The 18030-nt window shown below is 52.2% G+C and overlaps 1 protein-coding gene across 5 annotated transcripts in view; it reads right to left on the bottom strand.

The window, feature by feature from the left end:
- RNF213 (ring finger protein 213) overlaps window positions 1-18030 on the bottom strand; it is a 99105-nt gene that overhangs the window by 64413 nt on the left and 16662 nt on the right. For all 5 annotated transcript variants that reach the window (XM_019735541.2, XM_019735542.2, XM_074319384.1 and 2 more), the window contains 12 exons: window positions 14031-14528; window positions 13652-13765; window positions 12963-13120; window positions 12280-12438; window positions 11736-11932; window positions 8903-9186; window positions 7852-8108; window positions 6527-6724; window positions 5036-5258; window positions 4478-4533; window positions 3012-3165; window positions 139-309 (listed from right to left, as the gene is read on the bottom strand). In XM_019735541.2, the coding sequence (XP_019591100.2) occupies window positions 139-309; window positions 3012-3165; window positions 4478-4533; window positions 5036-5258; window positions 6527-6724; window positions 7852-8108; window positions 8903-9186; window positions 11736-11932; window positions 12280-12438; window positions 12963-13120; window positions 13652-13765; window positions 14031-14528 (2469 nt within the window). The remainder of the gene's footprint in view (window positions 1-138; window positions 310-3011; window positions 3166-4477; window positions 4534-5035; window positions 5259-6526; window positions 6725-7851; window positions 8109-8902; window positions 9187-11735; window positions 11933-12279; window positions 12439-12962; window positions 13121-13651; window positions 13766-14030; window positions 14529-18030) is intronic.

Genomic DNA, 18030 nt, shown 5'->3' with positions numbered 1-18030 from the left:
CGGCCACCGCCCCAGGGCACCTCCCCACCAGGCCAGCCACCCGCCTGGCACCCAGGGGCTGCACAACCCCATTCTATGGACGAGGCCCGAGACCCAGCTGTGGTCCCAGCTGTGGCGTTGCTCCTTTGGCTGGCTTACCTGCATCTCCTGGCTGTACGTGAACTTTACATGGGAGGCAGGTGTACTGTGGAAAATGCTTCTCTTAAAAACTCCCTGAAGCCAATTTCTCGTGTTGTTGAGAGTCTGCTGGAATATGGTCCCCACTGAATTCTTCCTCCTAGTTTCATTTCCCTGTTCTTTTGCTGAATCCTGTCACCAACAGGAAGAAGGGAAGATGGGAAGGAGGGAAGGGGAGAGGAAGAGAGCGGGCGGGAGAGGGCCAGGGAGAGGGAGAGAGGGGGAGAGTTAAGCGGCCTGGCACTGAGCACTCGAAGGTGTGGACTAGACTCGCTTCTCCCCATTCAGGGCGGACGCTCTGTAAGTTGCCACGTTTAATCTTACACGTATATGTTCAAATGCACTGGCCTTGCCAGCAGCATTATTTACCCAAAACTTTCAGGTTCACTCCAAGTGGGAGAAACGGAGAAAGTGGAGAGAAAGACTGGCATTAGTGCCCTATACTAGCTGCCCCCGTGCGATGACAGCACGGGGGGTCCTGCAGTACCAGCAACAGCCATCCACGGACTCTGACCCGTGAAAATGCCTTCATGCTTTCTCCAGACTGGGCCGGGAGGGGTAATGCACCCCCAAAGCACAGAGCTTCTAGCAGCTCGGAGAATCCCCAACTAGTGTGAGTGCAAAGCCTTGAGCCTTAGGGACTGTTGGCCAAGAGGTGAGCTTTCTCCCTTCCCTCCCTCTGCCCCAAATTCCTTTTCCCCTGGGGTCAAGGCCTGGAGAGATGCCCCCTCCTTTCCCCGTTTACTGGATGGCACAAGCAGCTATGGCCCAGCCCCACTCATACAGAGGCCTATTCCAAGGCCCGGGAGGCTCTGTACTAGTGCGTGTTCTTTTCCTTGGAGAGAACCCCACAAACTATGTAGGTGTCAGAACCCACAAAACTGGATCTGCTGGTGCCACTCCCTCCCTCCAGAGATGCTCCCTGAGAACTAGCATGTGCCCTTCACCTCAGGGCAAAGTGACAGGTGACAAAGCGGAGGTCGTTCCTGCCATAGGAGCTGACTACTGAGTGGAGAGACCAACAGTCTGCAGACAGATGGACAAACATGACCGTTCACCATGGCAAGTGCCAAGACGGAAATGCACAGGTGTTTTCAAAGCACATAAAGGAGACTGGACCCTGTGTGGGTCACGAGGGGCTCATGCCCTGACAGGTGAACGAGGTGGGCAGGTTGAAGGGGTAGGCTGAGGCACAGGGGACAGGTGTACAGCACATAGGAGCACGTGGCCAGCAAGAGGCAGAGACAGTTTTCAGCTGAAAACCGGACATGCTGGCTGTGCTTAAAGTCCCCAAATAGCAGAAGAGCACAGTACCTTCTAGAACAAGCCAGAAGCTTCAGCATGGTGTGCATGCCCTCTGAGATCGGGCCTTGCTTAGACCTCGGTTTTCACTTCCAGCCACACTCCACCACACACAGGCCCTCCAGAAGGCGGGCTTCATTCTCTGGCCTGATTCTACAGGGGCTGCTCTCTCGGGGGCAACACAGCCCCTCTCCCAGGCCCTTCCCTCTGTCCCCAGAGCACCGCAGGGACCTCTACCTTCCCATTAATTCACTGCGCTGCAATTATGTGTTCACCAGATGGCCCCTGTACGAGTTCTTGCTGCCAGGGCCCTTCTCTTTTTCAGCCCCGAGCCTGAAAATGGATGCTAGAACCTTGACCATCTCTCCTTGTTTTCCCCATCTGCTGTCATAATGGTCCTATTAACCCTTTATATCAGCACCTAACTACAGGCTTTTAAAAAGCTCATCACGTACGTTTGTTTGCTTGAAGGTGAATTTTGCAAAGCTTTTTGTTCTGACACAGGTAGAGGTTTTGACCATCCTGTGGGTTACACAACCTGAGATGCCAAACAGCACTTGAGAAAGTTGTTTCTGCAGGAAGCTTTACCCTCAAGAACTGGCAGATTTCTTCAACACAGTTTATCTGCCCGTTGGCAGCTGCCTGGGATAGTTCAAACAGTAGCTGCTTCAGGAGAAAGCAACCATCTTACCAATAACAGTACATTAAAATGTGCCCATGGTATTTAAAAGATAACAAAACTAAAGGGAATAAAGTTAAGACATATACATAATTACTTTACAGCACTAATGTCACGGTTCTGACTTGTAAGACGGTTAACAAGTAAACAGTCCAAATATAAAACCTTCTATCACCTTCACATTGCAGTTTGTAAACTCAAGTGGGTGAAGACCACACACGATGAAAAAGCATGAATGTGACACATGCAACGCCACGGATGCATCTCAGAGACATAACAGAGTGAAGAAGGTCAGACACGAGAAGCAGAAGGTTCAACAAGGGCAAACTGATCCATGGGGGCAAAGGTCAGAAGCGAGGTCACCTCTGGGGGGAGGAGGCAGAGCACCGGGATTTCCCTGTGGCTTGAACTGGGGGGTGGCACAGAGCACCACCTGGGGTAGGGAGGCACTTGGGGTGCATGGCCTTCGCCAGTGTGTTGAAGTCAAGGCATACAGGGAAAATCTCAAGTGGGAAAGAGCACACGGGGACAGGTATGAGGTGGGGTGGCTGGCCTGCTGTCCTGGCCACCTGCACTGCTCTTTAATTTCCCAGTCATCTGACATTCTATGCTTCAACTCCTTCCTTCCGCCCTCCCTCCAGTATAAGACCCAGGAGGACAAGAGTGCACACAGATTCACCAAAATATCCTTGCTGCCCGGGACAGAACCAGCACCGACCAGGCATGTGACAATATTTAATGACGGAACCAGCCGCTGGGCGTCATTCCAGCAATCCCAGAATGAGCCGGTCTCCTTTTAAATTGAGGCTGCTTGAAATCCCATACCTGTCTTGGTCATGACGTTATCACTTACCACTGGGGATATAAGTATGATAATGGTGCAAACAATCTCAGCAGACAAGGCAGGCATCTCATAAAACCTGTGGTCTTTTGTGAGTGTGCAGACGGTTGTGTGAAGCTGCAGGCACACAGTTAAGTAGGACTGTACCAAGGGCTCCTGGAGGATCCTACCCCGCAAAGAGTTAAGAGAAACCATTGAAGTGATTTGGGAGAAATGAGAAAACAGTACCCAGCATCCATGACGAGTTCCTTCCCTTAAAAATTCCTACAGGGGAGGCACTGGCTTGGTCCCATCTAGGTTAACATCAGGAAAATTTCAATCCAGCCTGAACTTGTGACCCAGATAAAAAGGAAACAGAGCCCTTTTGGTTGCCTCCATGGTCTGAACTGTAGTCACAGAACCAAATTCAACTAGCCCAGGGTATTCCCTTATTTGGATACAAAGCTAGGGATCTGGCTTTGTGCTCAGAGATGTCCGGCTCCCCCTTTAAAAATATCAAAGACGTGCCCAATGGGAGCACGAGGCTGTGCCACGGCCCCTGTTCTCGCCGTCCTGACCCACGTGGGAGGCAGGTTCAGGGGTTTTGTCTTTTGCCCAAACTCCACCTACTAAAGTTCTGAGAGCATTAAAAAAACAAAAAGGAAAACGAAAAAAGCTAGGGATGTATAGTACTAAACATTAAAATCCTGCATAAATTTGCAAAAAAGTCCGAAAGATACAGGGAGGGAAGGAGAAAGGAAGAAACACTAGAATGTGTACTGTGCCCTGCGTCGCTTCCAGCCCCGTGTGGACCAGGTTTCCTGTTTGCGGACGTGTTGCCAGAGGGGAGAGGATTGATCAGAGAGGGGCTCAGAAGGCTGAGAGAGAAAGGAGGAGAAAGGTGTTGCTGGGATGATGCTGGAAACATCCTGAAGTTACACGTGCTCGACACCCCACCTCTGTCCTAAACACCCTAAGAATTGAGGGGACTGGAGGTGCTGCAGGAATCTCAGCAATCGCCTTATCTCCCCCACCACGTGGATATTTCTGTTGCTCTGTATTGTGTGTACTGTCCCCTCGGGTGTCAGAGGGCACATAAATTGGCAGGAGCAAGTGATTTCGGATAATTACGTTGAACCACTTTGATTTTTCATTTTCAGCTGGGCTGACTTGCCAACAACACAGAGGGACTAAATGTGGAAGTGATGCCGGATGCAGGCATGAATGTGCAGCGTGGTCATGACCAGGTAGCGCCACATGGGAAAAGGCACAGGAGAAAAGACCACATGGAAATAAAACCGAAATCTGATGAGTTTACATGAATTATGTTTGCGTAAAAATTAGGATGATTCCATTAATAAATAACCTGAAGAAAACAGCAGGATGTATGATATATAAACCGCTTTAGGACCTTCCGATTATGGAAGCAAGTACGGGACACTGCCACTCAGGGGGTAACCGTGAGCCAGAGACAGACTACGTTTTGCTTTTCTACTTACTTGTCCTGGTAAATATCCATAAGGTGCAAGAGCATTTTTAAAGTCTTGTCAACATCCTAGGTGGGTTCAGAAAAGAAAAACAGGAAAGAAGATTTAACCACATCACCACTGCCTGCTACAACAGACCTGAAAAAAAATTCAACATTTATAAATAAGGCCGGACAATTAATCCCTTGTTTTCTACAAACAAGGTGTAAGGTGCTTAAGGATGAAACTTGCATCTTTCACAAATAAAATTTGGGATTGAAAATTATAGCATTTTCTCCACCCCCGAAAGGGGAAAGACAGTAACGATGACATGTGCCACCCCCTAGATAATGTCCCCGTCCTATCTCGCCCAATCATGAGGTAACAAAAGGCTACAGTGTTCCTGAAACAGAGTAAACTCAAGTAAATCAACCCTTTAGGCCTAAGACACAGGGACCCCCGGCCCCAATTCTCATTTCCAAGTGCATTCACCCTGTCGGGTCTTCAGAAAAGAACTGCAGGCTCTGAACGCTTAGTTTCTGATGTGATTTTGCTAAGCAAGAACTCAAGAGCCTATTCCAGACGACAAACCTCCAGATTTCTGTAGGAGATCTCCTTAAGTCCCTGAAGCCGGTAGAAAGTCCCTCTGAGACAGTCCAGGACACGAGTGGGAAAGCGACTTAAGTAGTCGCAGAAGTCTTCCATATAATGGACCAGGTCTCTCAGAGGGAGGAGGCTGAACCAGGAGCAGAACAGGTGCTCGTCCACGTCCAGCAAATGCTTCTTCCTTCCCATAAGCGGAAGCAATGGTTTACTGCGTAAGGGACAGTGGGACATAAAAAGGGCAGCCGTGAGATGACAAGTGAGTGCGCTGGGTCAAACAGTGCAAGTGAGTCCAGTGAAGGTCTTTAAATTATGCACAATCGGTAACATTCTACTAGAGGCACCAAAAGACGACCACTGCAAAATAAATAAAGCAGGGTGCTACAGAAGGGACAGAGGCGACGGAGACCATGTGGCTCAAGATTCAGGACATGCTAACGGCCGCTTCTGCCTGAAAGGCAGGCTCTTAGGGACCAAGGCTAGTGTCTAACCATCGTTAACAGAAAAATTTCTCCTAGATAGTCTGAGCACCACTGAATAACTTATAAAGTGTATGTAATTATCTAAATAATCCTCATTTGGCTTTAATTTCAAAAGGTTCCGGTAACAGTGAAGAAGCAAGAACTTAATTTAGCTCTCTGTTTTAATCCCTAAAAACCTATGCTAGATCCCACTGGGTTGAGGCAGGAGTGACGAGACTTGGAACAGCTTCTTTGACAAAAGATGACGTAAATGGGGTGGGGGGGGCCGTGTTCGGAACTGAGCAGGAGTATCCATCTCTTTGGTATTTAATTCGTACTTATGTTTTCGTTGATTTTGATTGTTGTACTTTAAAGTTGATTTACCACTTTTCTTTTGTGGATTGTGCGTCCTGCATCTTCTCTACGAAAGCTTTGTGCCGTAAGGCCGACGCTGGGCCACCTTAACCTGTGCCAAGCCATGACCTGACAGCTCTACTGTCAGGAATTTATCGTGAGGAAGTAACGGGGCAGGGACATTACCGGGGTATGCAATAAAGCATGCTTACAGAACGGCAGTGCAGAAACAATCCACGTGCCCAGTAACTGGCTCAAACTAAATTATACCAATTAAGCAGCCGTTACGGTGACAATGCAGGTGTCTAACTGCTGACAAAACACTGTGAAGGGAGAAAACAGGCTGGAACCCAGAAGAGATCATCTGTCATCTGCTGTTTCTTAAGCACAGAAAGCGCCCACATACCCACATTTGGACAAAACCCTGGAAATGCGCACGCCTGTGTCAACTACACGACCGACGGTCTCTGGCGTGGCAACAGGCCATTTTTGTCCTTTTCCATTATTCTTGTATGCTTAAAAATTTTTAAAGAAGTCATTCCACAATATGTGACAGTTCTTGTGTTCATAGCAGCAGGAAAGACTATTCTGCCCAAGTTCACTGAGCTTCTAGATGCCCAGTGGTTACACCGAGACGCATGCAGAAGCACAAGCCGACTCTTACTTCTCTGGTCTTTGCTCCCGAAACTCCGAGAAAGAGATTCCTTCGAGGGCTGCCCAGGTGTCCTCAGGCTGGGTCCTGGAGTCCTTTCTGCAAGCGGACAGCTCCATGCAGCGGTGCAGCACGGGCAGGATGCCCACCCAGAGATCGACCTTTTCAGCAATGCCTTTTCGGCACAGGTTTACCAAGCACGCTCGCCAGCTAGATGGGGACAGAGAGCCACAGTGAGCCACGATGGCCAGTGTCACACTCACCTGTGGGTCTGATGTCCCACCAGGGAAATGTCCGCTCCTCAGGTGGACCGATGGGAGTCCTGTGGGTAGCTGAGCACTGAGTGATCAGATCAGGGAGAAAAGGGGTCCGTGAGAGACAGGGTATCCTCAGCAACCCCCCAAAGCATCAGGCACTGAGTAGGCCCTCACGGAAGCCCCACAGCCGACTCCCGATGGTCGCATTTCCATCCTCCTTGACAGCTGAGGAAACTGAGACCAGGAGGGCTGAGTAATGTGCACAAGGAGCCAGAGCAGGGTGTGAACCCAGGCCGTCTGGCAACAGCAAATCGACATATAAAGCAACTTTTTAATTGTTTTTTATAGGGGGAGCCTATGAAAATATATGGCACATCCCCTACAGTCACAAAATATCAAAGCTTGCATACTTTGAAACACACACAAACTTTGTGCATTTACCACTGTTCCTCCTGTCTGTAAAAACATACAGTGTTTAGCTGGTGCTATAAACCTGTACAGCCAAGAGGCTGATGTCCTAATAAGATACGCTCAGGACAGCCTACCTAATAGTATCCTCAAGTTCAATTCCAACAACTGCAGGAAATGCTGTAGGAAGACCCTGGGGTCAGCAGAGGGGTCAGCAGAGGGGCTCCACTCAGTGTCCTACCCAGTGAACCTAAGCTCCTTCAGGTCGGCTGTGACAGCACAAGCGCTCCCTGGCCTGGCGCAGTGACCCTGTGTCTCCTGAACTGAACACAGTGGTGGCAGAGACCATGGGGAGAGCCCCACACCGCTTCTGCAAAAGTCCCGGGGTTGGGCGCCTACTGTCAACCATATCACATAATCCTGCCAAAAACACGCCCTGAGGGTGAGCGGTGATACCACAGAGTGTCTCTCAAAAGTAGTACATTCAACAGAATAGGTAATAAAATGAATATACATGCAGGGAAAAGGCCAGAGGGGTAAATAGTGGGTGGTAACATTATGAGTCGTTTTTATTTCTTGTATGGTTTCATCCATGACACACACTTATTTTTAAAATCATTAGAAATAGCTATAAAATCTTCACACACACGCACACACACACGCACACAATACCTCTGAAATGTTCCAAGGATCTGGCTGACGTCGCCGTGAAACTCGTCTGCTGAGCTGGCATTGCAGCACAGGAGGTCGCACAACAAGGACACATCCGAGTTTGACAAGGAAAACTCAACGCTTTCCACCAACTGAAGGATAATTAGACCCATTCTCAATTTACTCTTCACTGGGCAGTCTTCAGGCAGAGGTTTCTCACTTCCTTCCAGAAATGGTGCCATTTGAGTTTTCAAATAATCCCACAGGTCTTTTTTCACCTGACCCAGGAGAGAAGGAAGACACAAGTCCATGGAGCTGAAGCCATCAGAGCTGCCCTTAGTCCCATGTCAGCTGGGCAGAGGCCAAGCCCCAGGGGGCAAGGAAAGCTCTGTGGGGGGGTCACCCCACTAAACTCCAAGCACCCCACCCCAGGCCTAGCTGCCTGGGCCTATGGGATCTGCCACCAACAATGCCGTCCAGAGACCCCGGTATGGTGGTGGGGCTTTCAGGACGCTGCCCTGGATGCAGGGTTCAACTGTCATCTCAGAGTGGCCCCAGGTCTGTCTCAAAAGTGCCCAGGCCATACCACAGTGCATGCAAGTGGAGATGTAATTAAGGAGCGTTCCACCCCTTCTTTCCATTCTGCCCACGGGCCAGATGAGGGGTTGGGACCAGTGGTGGGACCAGTGGTGGGGCGGGGCCAAGTGGGGAGGTGGGACCAGTGGTGGGGGCGGGGGCCAAGTGGGGAGGTGGGACCAGTGGTGGGGGCGGGGCCAAGTGGGGAGGTGGGACCAGTGGTGGGGCGGGGCCAAGTGGGGAGGTGGGACCAGTGGTGGGGCGGGGCCAAGTGGGGAGGTGGGGCCAGTGGTGGCAGGAAGAAGAAAACGGGAGAACAGAGAAATCCCAGGAGGCTCTGCCAGGAGAAAAGGAACCGGTCTACCTGCCCCCACCTGCCCTCCCCTCCTGTCCCCTGAGTCTAGGGGGTCATCTGGCCTCTAGGAGGTGGGGTGAGGCTGACTGCCCAGTAATAACGGAGAGACAGGAGCAGCCGGTGACACCCCAAACCTGATACCTCCTTCTCTGTGTACTGCAGCTCGTGCCAGGGGTGTTCCGCTCCTTCATAGACCATGGGCTCGCGAACGACAGCATAAAACTGTCGGAACTGGGCAAAAAAGTTCTTCAAATTGATGGCATCCCAGGTGCGCAGGATGCTGAAGACGCTGTCCAGCATGACGTGGGCAGCGATCTGCTTCCCTTTCACCACGTCTCTCCTTGTCTGATCCACGAAATGATCCATCACTTTCCGCAAGTATGAAAAGGACTTCACACAAATGATGTCATCATACTGGTGCCAGTCTAGGAGTGAGAGGAAGAGCAGTGTGATGCTCAAGGTCATCAAAACCCACCCAACCTGGACACTCGGCCCTGGAAAGCTGCTATTGACAGGCAGGAAAAACGTGAACGAGGCCCGGGTAGAGAAGAAAGAAGGATGGCAGAAGTGCAGTTGGTCAGAGGACTGCAGCCGGACTCCCTCATCACAGGTAAGCGCCATGAGGGCTGGCCCGGGGGCATCACGGCGCCCTACAGGAAGCAGGGCGAGACTGAGGGCACACGGTGCAGCGGGCCTGAAAACACCTGCAACGCGTCTTTCTCAAACTTGGCTCAGTAAACCTGGTGCATGAACTTAGAAAATGACTGCCCGGAGGTTAAACACTTTACACTGAAACTGGATCGCTCGCTAGTGACTGGGGGCCTCTTTGGAAGTTACTTGGTGCCACTATCTTCCCCACGAGGAGCCCTGATGCCCACCCCGTGAAGGACAGTATAGGTGACACAGCAGACAGAGCCCCTGGTCTGGGGCTGGCACTTTGCAGATGGTTTGAGTGTAGACCTAGAAAACCCACGCTATAAAATAATTAGAAGACAAAGAGGTCATACAATGGCCAGAGGCAACATGAATAGTACAAACGGCCCTGAAAGGCAGAAAAAGGCAGAAAGTAGGCGGTTCCGCACGCACCTCCTGCCACTTGGGGTAGGAACTTTTCCATCTGTCGTCTTTCCTGGATGTCCCAGCCCATCCCTGCCCGGTGATAATGTGGAATTCTTATTTGGGTGTCAACTCCGGCCCCAGCGCCTGTGGAAGCTTCTCCTGCCCTGTGCATCCCTGAGTGGCCTACAGGGCCCACATGGGGGACACAGTGGGTGTCTCTCACTTTTGCAAAAATGTCTTGGTCCTGCCAGACAAAAGGTGAGGAGAGAGCTGCTGGCCGGGACAGACCGACGGAAATTCACCCGTTAAAGAGGCTCAGATTTAATGAAAGAAATGAACTAAAACAGATAACAGAAGTCCAGCAAAGCAGTGGTGTGGACACAAGAGACGAGCCTGAGAGCCCACAGCACAGTCGGGATGGAAGCAGACGGACTGGGCAGGAGCAAGGCAGACATAGCAGAACTGGTCTCAGGCAAAACCTAACACAAGGCAAAAAGCATCCCCAGGGGCGGAGCGCCAGCCGTCCGCAGTCCCGCAAGCATCTGGGCAGCCTCAGGAGTCGCCAGGCTGGAGCCTGGAAACCCCTTCCTGCAGCTCCCGCTGCTGTGGCTCACATTTCGCCAACGAGAGGTGCTGACAGACTTAGGAGGAGGAAGGACGGAGGAGTCATCTGTCTGTCCTGCTCCCTCTCACTCTGCTTATTGGGGATCGTAACACCTACGTTTATTGAATTTAACATAGATGAACCACTACCACACTAAATGGAGCAAAGCACCAACATTCTTTCAATCAACGAAATTCCAGCCCTTTGCAGACACTCCTGCCAAATCACCTGGAATGAGGTCAGCAGCTGGGGCACTTTTGCACCTGGGCCCACGCAGGGACCTCCGGATGCCTGGACGGCCAGCAAAGCCCTTCCCATCATCAGCCCTTCCATCCACTACCAGGACTCGACACCTGCAGCTTAAAACGCCTGATCCAACACAACTGACTGGGGCACCATCTCCCAAGATGCTCTGAAAGTCACCCTGCCAGCAGGCCATCTACACCCGACAGCCCACAGGACAGGTCGCAAGTTAGTGCCCAGACCCAGGAGCTGACTGGAACACGTCTCTCAGGAGCTGACAGATCAATCTTCTTAAAAGAGGATTTTCATATTAAATAGGCTTTACATGATGGATACGTGCAACTTTGGAGTCCCCAAAACGGACCATCCATTCTTTCTGGGGACACATGGAATGGTTAGGACAGACCAGGCATTAGGCCACGCAGACCAGGCAAGTGGCCCATGCATGCACACACACACACACACACACACACAGATACGCACACACGTGCGCTCATACCACACACACGCATGCATGTACACACACGCACATACACACACCACACACACTATATGCAGTGAGTGGAAAACAGAGCAAAGAAAAATAAAGATAAAGAAAAAAAACAGATATAAACACGAGGGACAAAAAGAGAAAATGGAGAATAACGTGATGGAAAGAAACCAGAAGAGTGGCAGCGGTGACACAGTAGAGCAGGGCTCAGGCACCTGCAGGACTCGCCCGTGTTTCATTCCCAGTCGCCATCTGGAAACCTGGGAAGGGGGTCAGGTCCCCTTCTGCCCCCAACCTGCTCGCCGCTAGCTGCTGCCCCCCACGCCCCAGCTCCCTTCCTTGCCAGCTGCTTAGCTTCTGTCCTTTCTCGCCATCACAAATTCTGTCCCTTGTTTCCTAAGCAAAACTGACGAGACACTTGCTTCCAATCTCAGGTTTATTGTTCACAGAGCCCGGGTGGGGGTGGGCCACCGCAGGGCAGAGGGAACCCACTTAGACGGAGGGGGCCTCTGCTCTGCAGACCAGGAACCTGGCACCTGCACGTGGCAGCTTGGATCGGGGCCCTGTCAGTGGCTCACCTCCTGAGCTCAGCAGTGAGCCTCTGACGTGCAGACAGCGGTTGACATGATCCTTATGTTGACGTTTGTAGATGAACTCATACTCCACAGAGTCCTTGCCACGCTGGACCACATACTTGTACGGGACGGGCTTATCCACGAGCTCCTTGCGAATGATGGCGCTGCCTTCCACAAGGGACCCATGGGGACCTAAGTCCCTGGGGACAAACAGGGTACCAGCTGGTTAGCGAAAACCCTCGGAAATGTTTGTTCTTCTCAAAACATCGCACGGAGTGCAGACCTAGATCTATAAACCGATGCTGACCAAGCAGATGCTTCTGGAACGGGGCACGGTTCCCAGGCAGAACCTACAGAAAGCGAGCCATGCTGAAATGTGACAAATGAGTAAGCACATTACAGGGAAGAGCTGTTTGAAATACGCATTTTCCTAAAGTCTCAGGATATCTATCATCAGCTTGACAAAAATGATCGGTTCAACCTGTTTCAAAGACGGGACGTTCAGTGCGTTCCCAAAGGATGACGCCACGCCCTTGGACATACTCACTTGGTGCAGTGCAGCTCGCAAACATTATGCTTCCACTCGGGCTCCCCGAGTAGTCTTCCCCCCCTGACAAACACCTTGTGCTGCTCAGGGTCGAATTTAAAATCTTTGGAAATGATTGCATGGAAGTACACCGTGATTCCTTCCCCGGGGCTCAGAGGGCTGCAGGAAAGCCACAGAGGAAACGACAGTTAGACCTGGCTCTGCCTACCATCTGTGTACACTCACGCACGCACACATAACGTACACGCACACACATACATGATCCTTGTTTCTTGACTGCATTGACACACACCCAGCAAAAACGCAAGAAAGAGCGCCCACAACTTTGGACACACTGCCTGCTGTGGGGGTCCTCTGGTCTCGCCGTTTACAGTGGTGGGAAGGTGGGTACAGGGCAGGGACAATCTCTGCCCATCTCCAAGGGCTGGGGCCGTGGAGGGAGGAGGCTGGCTGGTACTCTGAATGTGACAGCCTCTCCTGAGTTCTGTAATGACCCCAGGGACCATGTGACTGAGCCCTCAAACCAAGCCAGCAATTGGAACAGGTAGCCCTCCCCCACCAACCTCTGGGTCGGTTCCCTTCCCCAGAAGAAAGTCAACAAGCAGGGCAGCCTGGGCATGGCGCAGGGTGGGCGCCGGCTGGCCCTTTTCTTCCCGGTGCACGCTGGCTGGGGTGCACCCTACCTCTCCTTAACTTCATGTGCGCCAGCTTTCTGGTTTTTCTGGTCCTTCTGATTTTTCGCAGTAGCCACGTCACTTCTGTTACTCCCTTCTGGCTTTTTCGGGTCTTTTGGCTTGGATTTCTCTCCAGTAACGGCTGTCTTGTCCTTGGTTTCACGTTCCTGGAACAAATAAGCAAACCCCAACCTCTAAGACAGGCCTCCAAGTTTGCCTGGCAGTCGATGCTTCTCACAGCAGCCAGAGTGCTCGGAACCTTCCAGGGCCCTTCTGGTGCCGCCACCACGGCCTCCAAGGGCCCCTCTCCCCTCATCACTCCTGGGGCACCCTGAGCAGACAGCACACTCCACCTCAAGGCCTCTGCACATGCTATTCCCTCTGCCGGGGACACGTCCCCAGGTCTCCACATGGCTGGCCACTCACCCTCGCAGGTCTCCTCCTTGGACAGGCCCACGTTCCCGCCCACCATGTCCGGCACCCTCCAGCCCCTGACCCTTCTATCTGCAGGGCACGGCTCATGGCCTGACTGGGCTTTGTCTTCCTCCCCTCCAGAATGTGAGTACGTGAAGGCTGGAGCTGGGTCTTGTTTATGGCCGTAGCCCCGCACGTAACACGTATGTGGGGAATAACTGAATGAAAGACGAGCTGGGGAAGGAATGGGGCCGAAAGGAGCCACCGCTCCCCGGACACCTCACCTCCGGGTGCTCTGGTGCACTCGCTGGCGACTGTTTTGATTTCTGAGTCTTATTTTTATGTTCTTTGTCAGCCCCTTTCCCTGGAGGAGCTGGCTCCCCCACAGCATCAATTGCCTGGAAGAAATAAAGACCCCAAAATATCAGGGCCAAGATGACAAAATGGACAGGGAGACTTTACTCAGTGGCATAAGGGTCAGCATCTGCCACCAGCCCAGTGACAGAGGTCAGCTGCTCAGGGGCCCCTTCCACAGGCCCCTTTGCGGGAATAAGTCCCAGAGGACGCCTTTCCTAGACAGGGAGGTGACGTCAGATCCGCACCGACAGCCAGGTGTCGAGGGCACAAGGGACCAACCCAGGTCATCACTGTCCCATAACTCACCACAGAGGCGGGGGCCACGGGCTGCAGCTCATTCCTGGTCTCAGAGTGGCCCGCGTTTGAGCCAGGCAGCAAGGACGCCTGGGCAGTGTCTTTCTTCCCAGGAACCCCGTCACTGGCAGAGGCGGCTGGGCCAGCCCGCTCCTGGGAGAGGCTACTGCCCTGGGAGGGGTCGGGGGTGTCGTGGTCCTTCCCTTGCGGGAGGGTAGCTCCAGGCGTCTGATCCTGGGGTGCTGGGCTGCCTCCCGTGGCTGCTTCTGCCCCTCCTGCAGTCTGGCCCTGCAGAGACCCTCTGCGGCCACCGCAGGGTGTCATGTCCGTGCCTGGGGGCTGGCTGGGCGGACCACCCTGCTGGGCTGGGCTGTGGGGCAGGGCTGGGTCCTGCAGCCCAGGGCTTCCGAGCGAATGCAGACTACAGGAAACGGAGGGGGGCGGGGTCAAGGAATCTAGCCCTTCGGAAGTAGGAGCATTCCTCTTCTTTTTCTTTTTCTTCCTTTTTCTCTGGACAGAAAAAGAGACACTCATTTTACTTCTTAGGTTTACTCGGCTCTCACCCATGTTTTCCTCCAATTTCCTTTCAATTGGTCAAAGAATGTCAAGCCCAGCTGGACCAAGATGCTGGACGCCCATTACACCTGCCAGGTCTTTATCTTGGGAAGAATTAGACTGAGACACAAAAGGAATGGGGGTGTCGGACGGAGCTGAGAGCTGAGTGGCTGAGCCACTGACGTCACGTGCAACCCCCCCCTTCTGATGGGACATCCCTGTAAGGATGGCTTTCGGACGTTGGAGAGCGTACGTGGGCTTCCATATGTCACACGCTTATGTTGTGTGTGGTATGTACACAAGACTGCAGTAGAGGAAAGGGTGAGAGTGACATGAACAGTCTGAGTGACATGCTCCCCCGCATGCACGCAGGTGCACTGAGCCTCGGCCAGGAGGACGTGGCTCAAAGGCCAGAGCTCCCAACCTCAGAACCCGAAACGGAACTTGTGAGAAGCAGGTAAGGCAGGCCCTTCAGAGGACCCCACAGGGACTTGATGTCCTGCCTCACGTGGGGACACTGCTCTGGAGTGAGGACCGATTGGTTCATTAAGTGTGAGTGGCCCATGAGCCCCCTGAGCCTGGGGTGGACCCTGACCTTGCCGCCTCGCCCCCGGGAGGTGAGTCACCTGGGAAAGGGGGCAGACGAACGTGGGGTGGGCTGCCTTGTTCTGGGTCAGCTCCTGGATTTCCTCCAAGAATCCTGACCAAACCTCCTGGGGACCTGCCCACAGTGACAAGCATGACACAGGGCTACCCCGGAGGACGATTTCAGGGCCTGATAATCAACACCCCATTAACATCATGACAGAAACAAAGAAGCTTGAGAAAGGTCATTTAAGGTGGTAACACCTCCAACTTCTACAGGCAGACATCTCTGAAGGTTGTGCTAACACGCAGATGGTGACTCAGCATGTGGGGGCCCGAGATTCCGCATTTCCAAGGAGGAACCACCGGTGCAGCTCCCCACCTCTGATCTGGCTGGTCTGGGGGGCCTGGGCATCAGCACCTCGGTTCGCTTTCCTGACGGCCCCGATGGCCCCGACGCACAGCTTTGGCCGAGGACCCCGGGCAGACCAGCAGCAGGCTGCCTGTAAGACTGCACAGCACGCAGCCCTTTGCACAATTTCTTCAGCACAAAGCTGCCTGAAATCAAGTTGCTTCAGCTCAACATTGATTTACCCAGGAATCTGGAACTCTGCTACGAACACGGAACAAGACACCAAGGCAGCTCCTCTCTCATGGAACTAATCACCTAATAGGGGAAACAGACTAAAAACAGAGGTGGTCCCTAGCCTGGAAGGCTTCCTGGAGGAGATGGTGCAGGTTGAGTCTGAAGGACGCTAAAGCCGAATAATTCAGCCAGACGGCTGGTCCTGTGCTGCCAGAAGACGTGAACGGCCTGTGTGGCTTCCCTGCTCACCCAGAACAAGAGCTTAGTGTGATCCAAAGACTCCGGTGCCACTTGGCCCCCACTCACTGCCTGGCAGCCTCATCCCACCCTCGTCCTCCCCTGCCCTCAGGTATTAATCCTGCATTTTATTTTCTGTATTTAGGATGCTTTGTCATTTTAGGGGCCTTGAGGGACTGCCCTCCCAGGGCGGGTTAATTCCTAGAAATAGCAAACAACTAGGCAGGGGGCCTTTCACACACAAACCAAGCAACCCAGAGCCCATCCCACACCCCCTTTCTCATCCCCCTGCCCCCCCCCCACACACACACACACACTAAATGTGCATTTGTTTGTTTCCTCTCCCTCCAGACGGGAGGTGTGTCTGTTCTGTCCATGGCTGCACCCGGTGTCTAGAACAAGCCCTGGCCCCACTGCAGGAGCCCAAACATGTGTGTCCTGTTAGGTCAATTCCTCTCCACTGAACTCTGCCTCCCCGCTGGAGGCTGGAAGGCTCACTTCCACCCACGGGTGGCTGGCAGGGGTCTGTGCTCAGGGTTACGCTCTTCTGATTTGCAATTTGTCTTTCTCCTCTTTACCTTGTTTTCTCTTTTTCCTACTCCCACTTCGTGCTTTCTGTAAGCTGCTTCAAGACCTTTTAGAATAAGATTTAGATTTTGCACAGACAACCGACAGTTCTCAACATACATTTGTGGGGGACAAATGCGCGCCAGGCACCCTGCACACACTTGGTCAGGCCTGGCACACCCAGCACGCAGGGCTCGGGGAGGAAATCTCAACTTCTTCCTTGACGAAAATCAAGTTTGACTATAGTTTATATATATGTAAGTTTTAAACACATGTATTCTTCATTACACGCACACACGTTAAGACGGGATTGTTATGGTGGCACTATGTAGCTTCTATTGTGAGACTTGGATCTCTGGTATAAGCTTGGGACTTTTTGAAAGCTTTCTTGGGCTGCGCTTGCTGTCCATTTACTCTGCAGACCAGTTTCAATGTTTCTATTTACCTCGGCCCAGTGCTGGCCCTGTGACAGGAGATCCACTTCTGGCTCCAACTTACATCTGTGCAACATGTGCAAAGGTTGCGATAACCGGCTTAACTGCACTTTCCCCCACACCAACGGACAAAGCCGAACTCAATAGAAAATTCCACTACAGGCCAAAGCAATTTACATCCTGCTTAGAAAATATAAAACTTGAGACCAAACAGACTCCACCCTGTAGTTTGCAGTAGTTTCCAGCAGTCTCTGCCCAGCCAACCCTCCTCTTACTTTGATAAATCTTCCTTCTGTATTACTACCTGACTCGGGCATTCCTTCACGGCCCGGGAGCGAGCAGGCACAACACATACATCTGTGTTCCTAATTAATGTGATCTTTAATTTGGCCCATTCCATAGATGGCTATTTCCCAAAAGGCAAAATGAACAATCACAGGAGTCAGAAATACGTACACCAACAGTAAACGCTGCTCTGGCTGGGAACGCACCCACACAGTGGACTCAAGCTGAGGACGTGCAGCTGAAGGTGGACAGTGGGGAGTTGGTACCCACTTCGTGAATCCTACATCTACGTTACAAACAGCCTTTATTGTGGGTTAGCATTTAATTAATTTTTTTTTTTTTTTTAAATGAAGAGCTGATTGGGAAGAGACACGAGGGCATCTCTGGGGGCTGGAAAGTTCTGTCTCTGGATCAGGTGGGGGTTACAAGGCCGTACATGGTTGGGCCCACAGCGGGCTCTGCCCTGAAGACTGTGCATTTTATTCAATGCAAATCATACCTCCACGCAAAAGCCATGCGAGGCCATGTCTGCATGCATGCACCGGCAGCTGGGGGCTGTTCCTATTCCTGCCTAAATGGAGAGAACTAACTAGAAAAAGATAACAGTTTGCTAACTCTTGGATGTTCTTGGTCACAAGGTACCTCTGATTTTACCATGAGCATCAGTTTATTTTTCCCTCCAACAAAGCAAAGCCGGCCCCCACCTCCCACATGGAGGCCCGGCCTGGGGGAGGCAGGTGCCACGTTCACTCATGTTAAGTGC

Source organism: Rhinolophus sinicus, linkage group LG15, assembly GCF_036562045.2.
Source record: "Rhinolophus sinicus isolate RSC01 linkage group LG15, ASM3656204v1, whole genome shotgun sequence".
Classification (NCBI taxonomy): Eukaryota; Metazoa; Chordata; class Mammalia; order Chiroptera; family Rhinolophidae; genus Rhinolophus; species Rhinolophus sinicus.
This window is presented reverse-complemented; position numbering and strand designations above follow the sequence as displayed.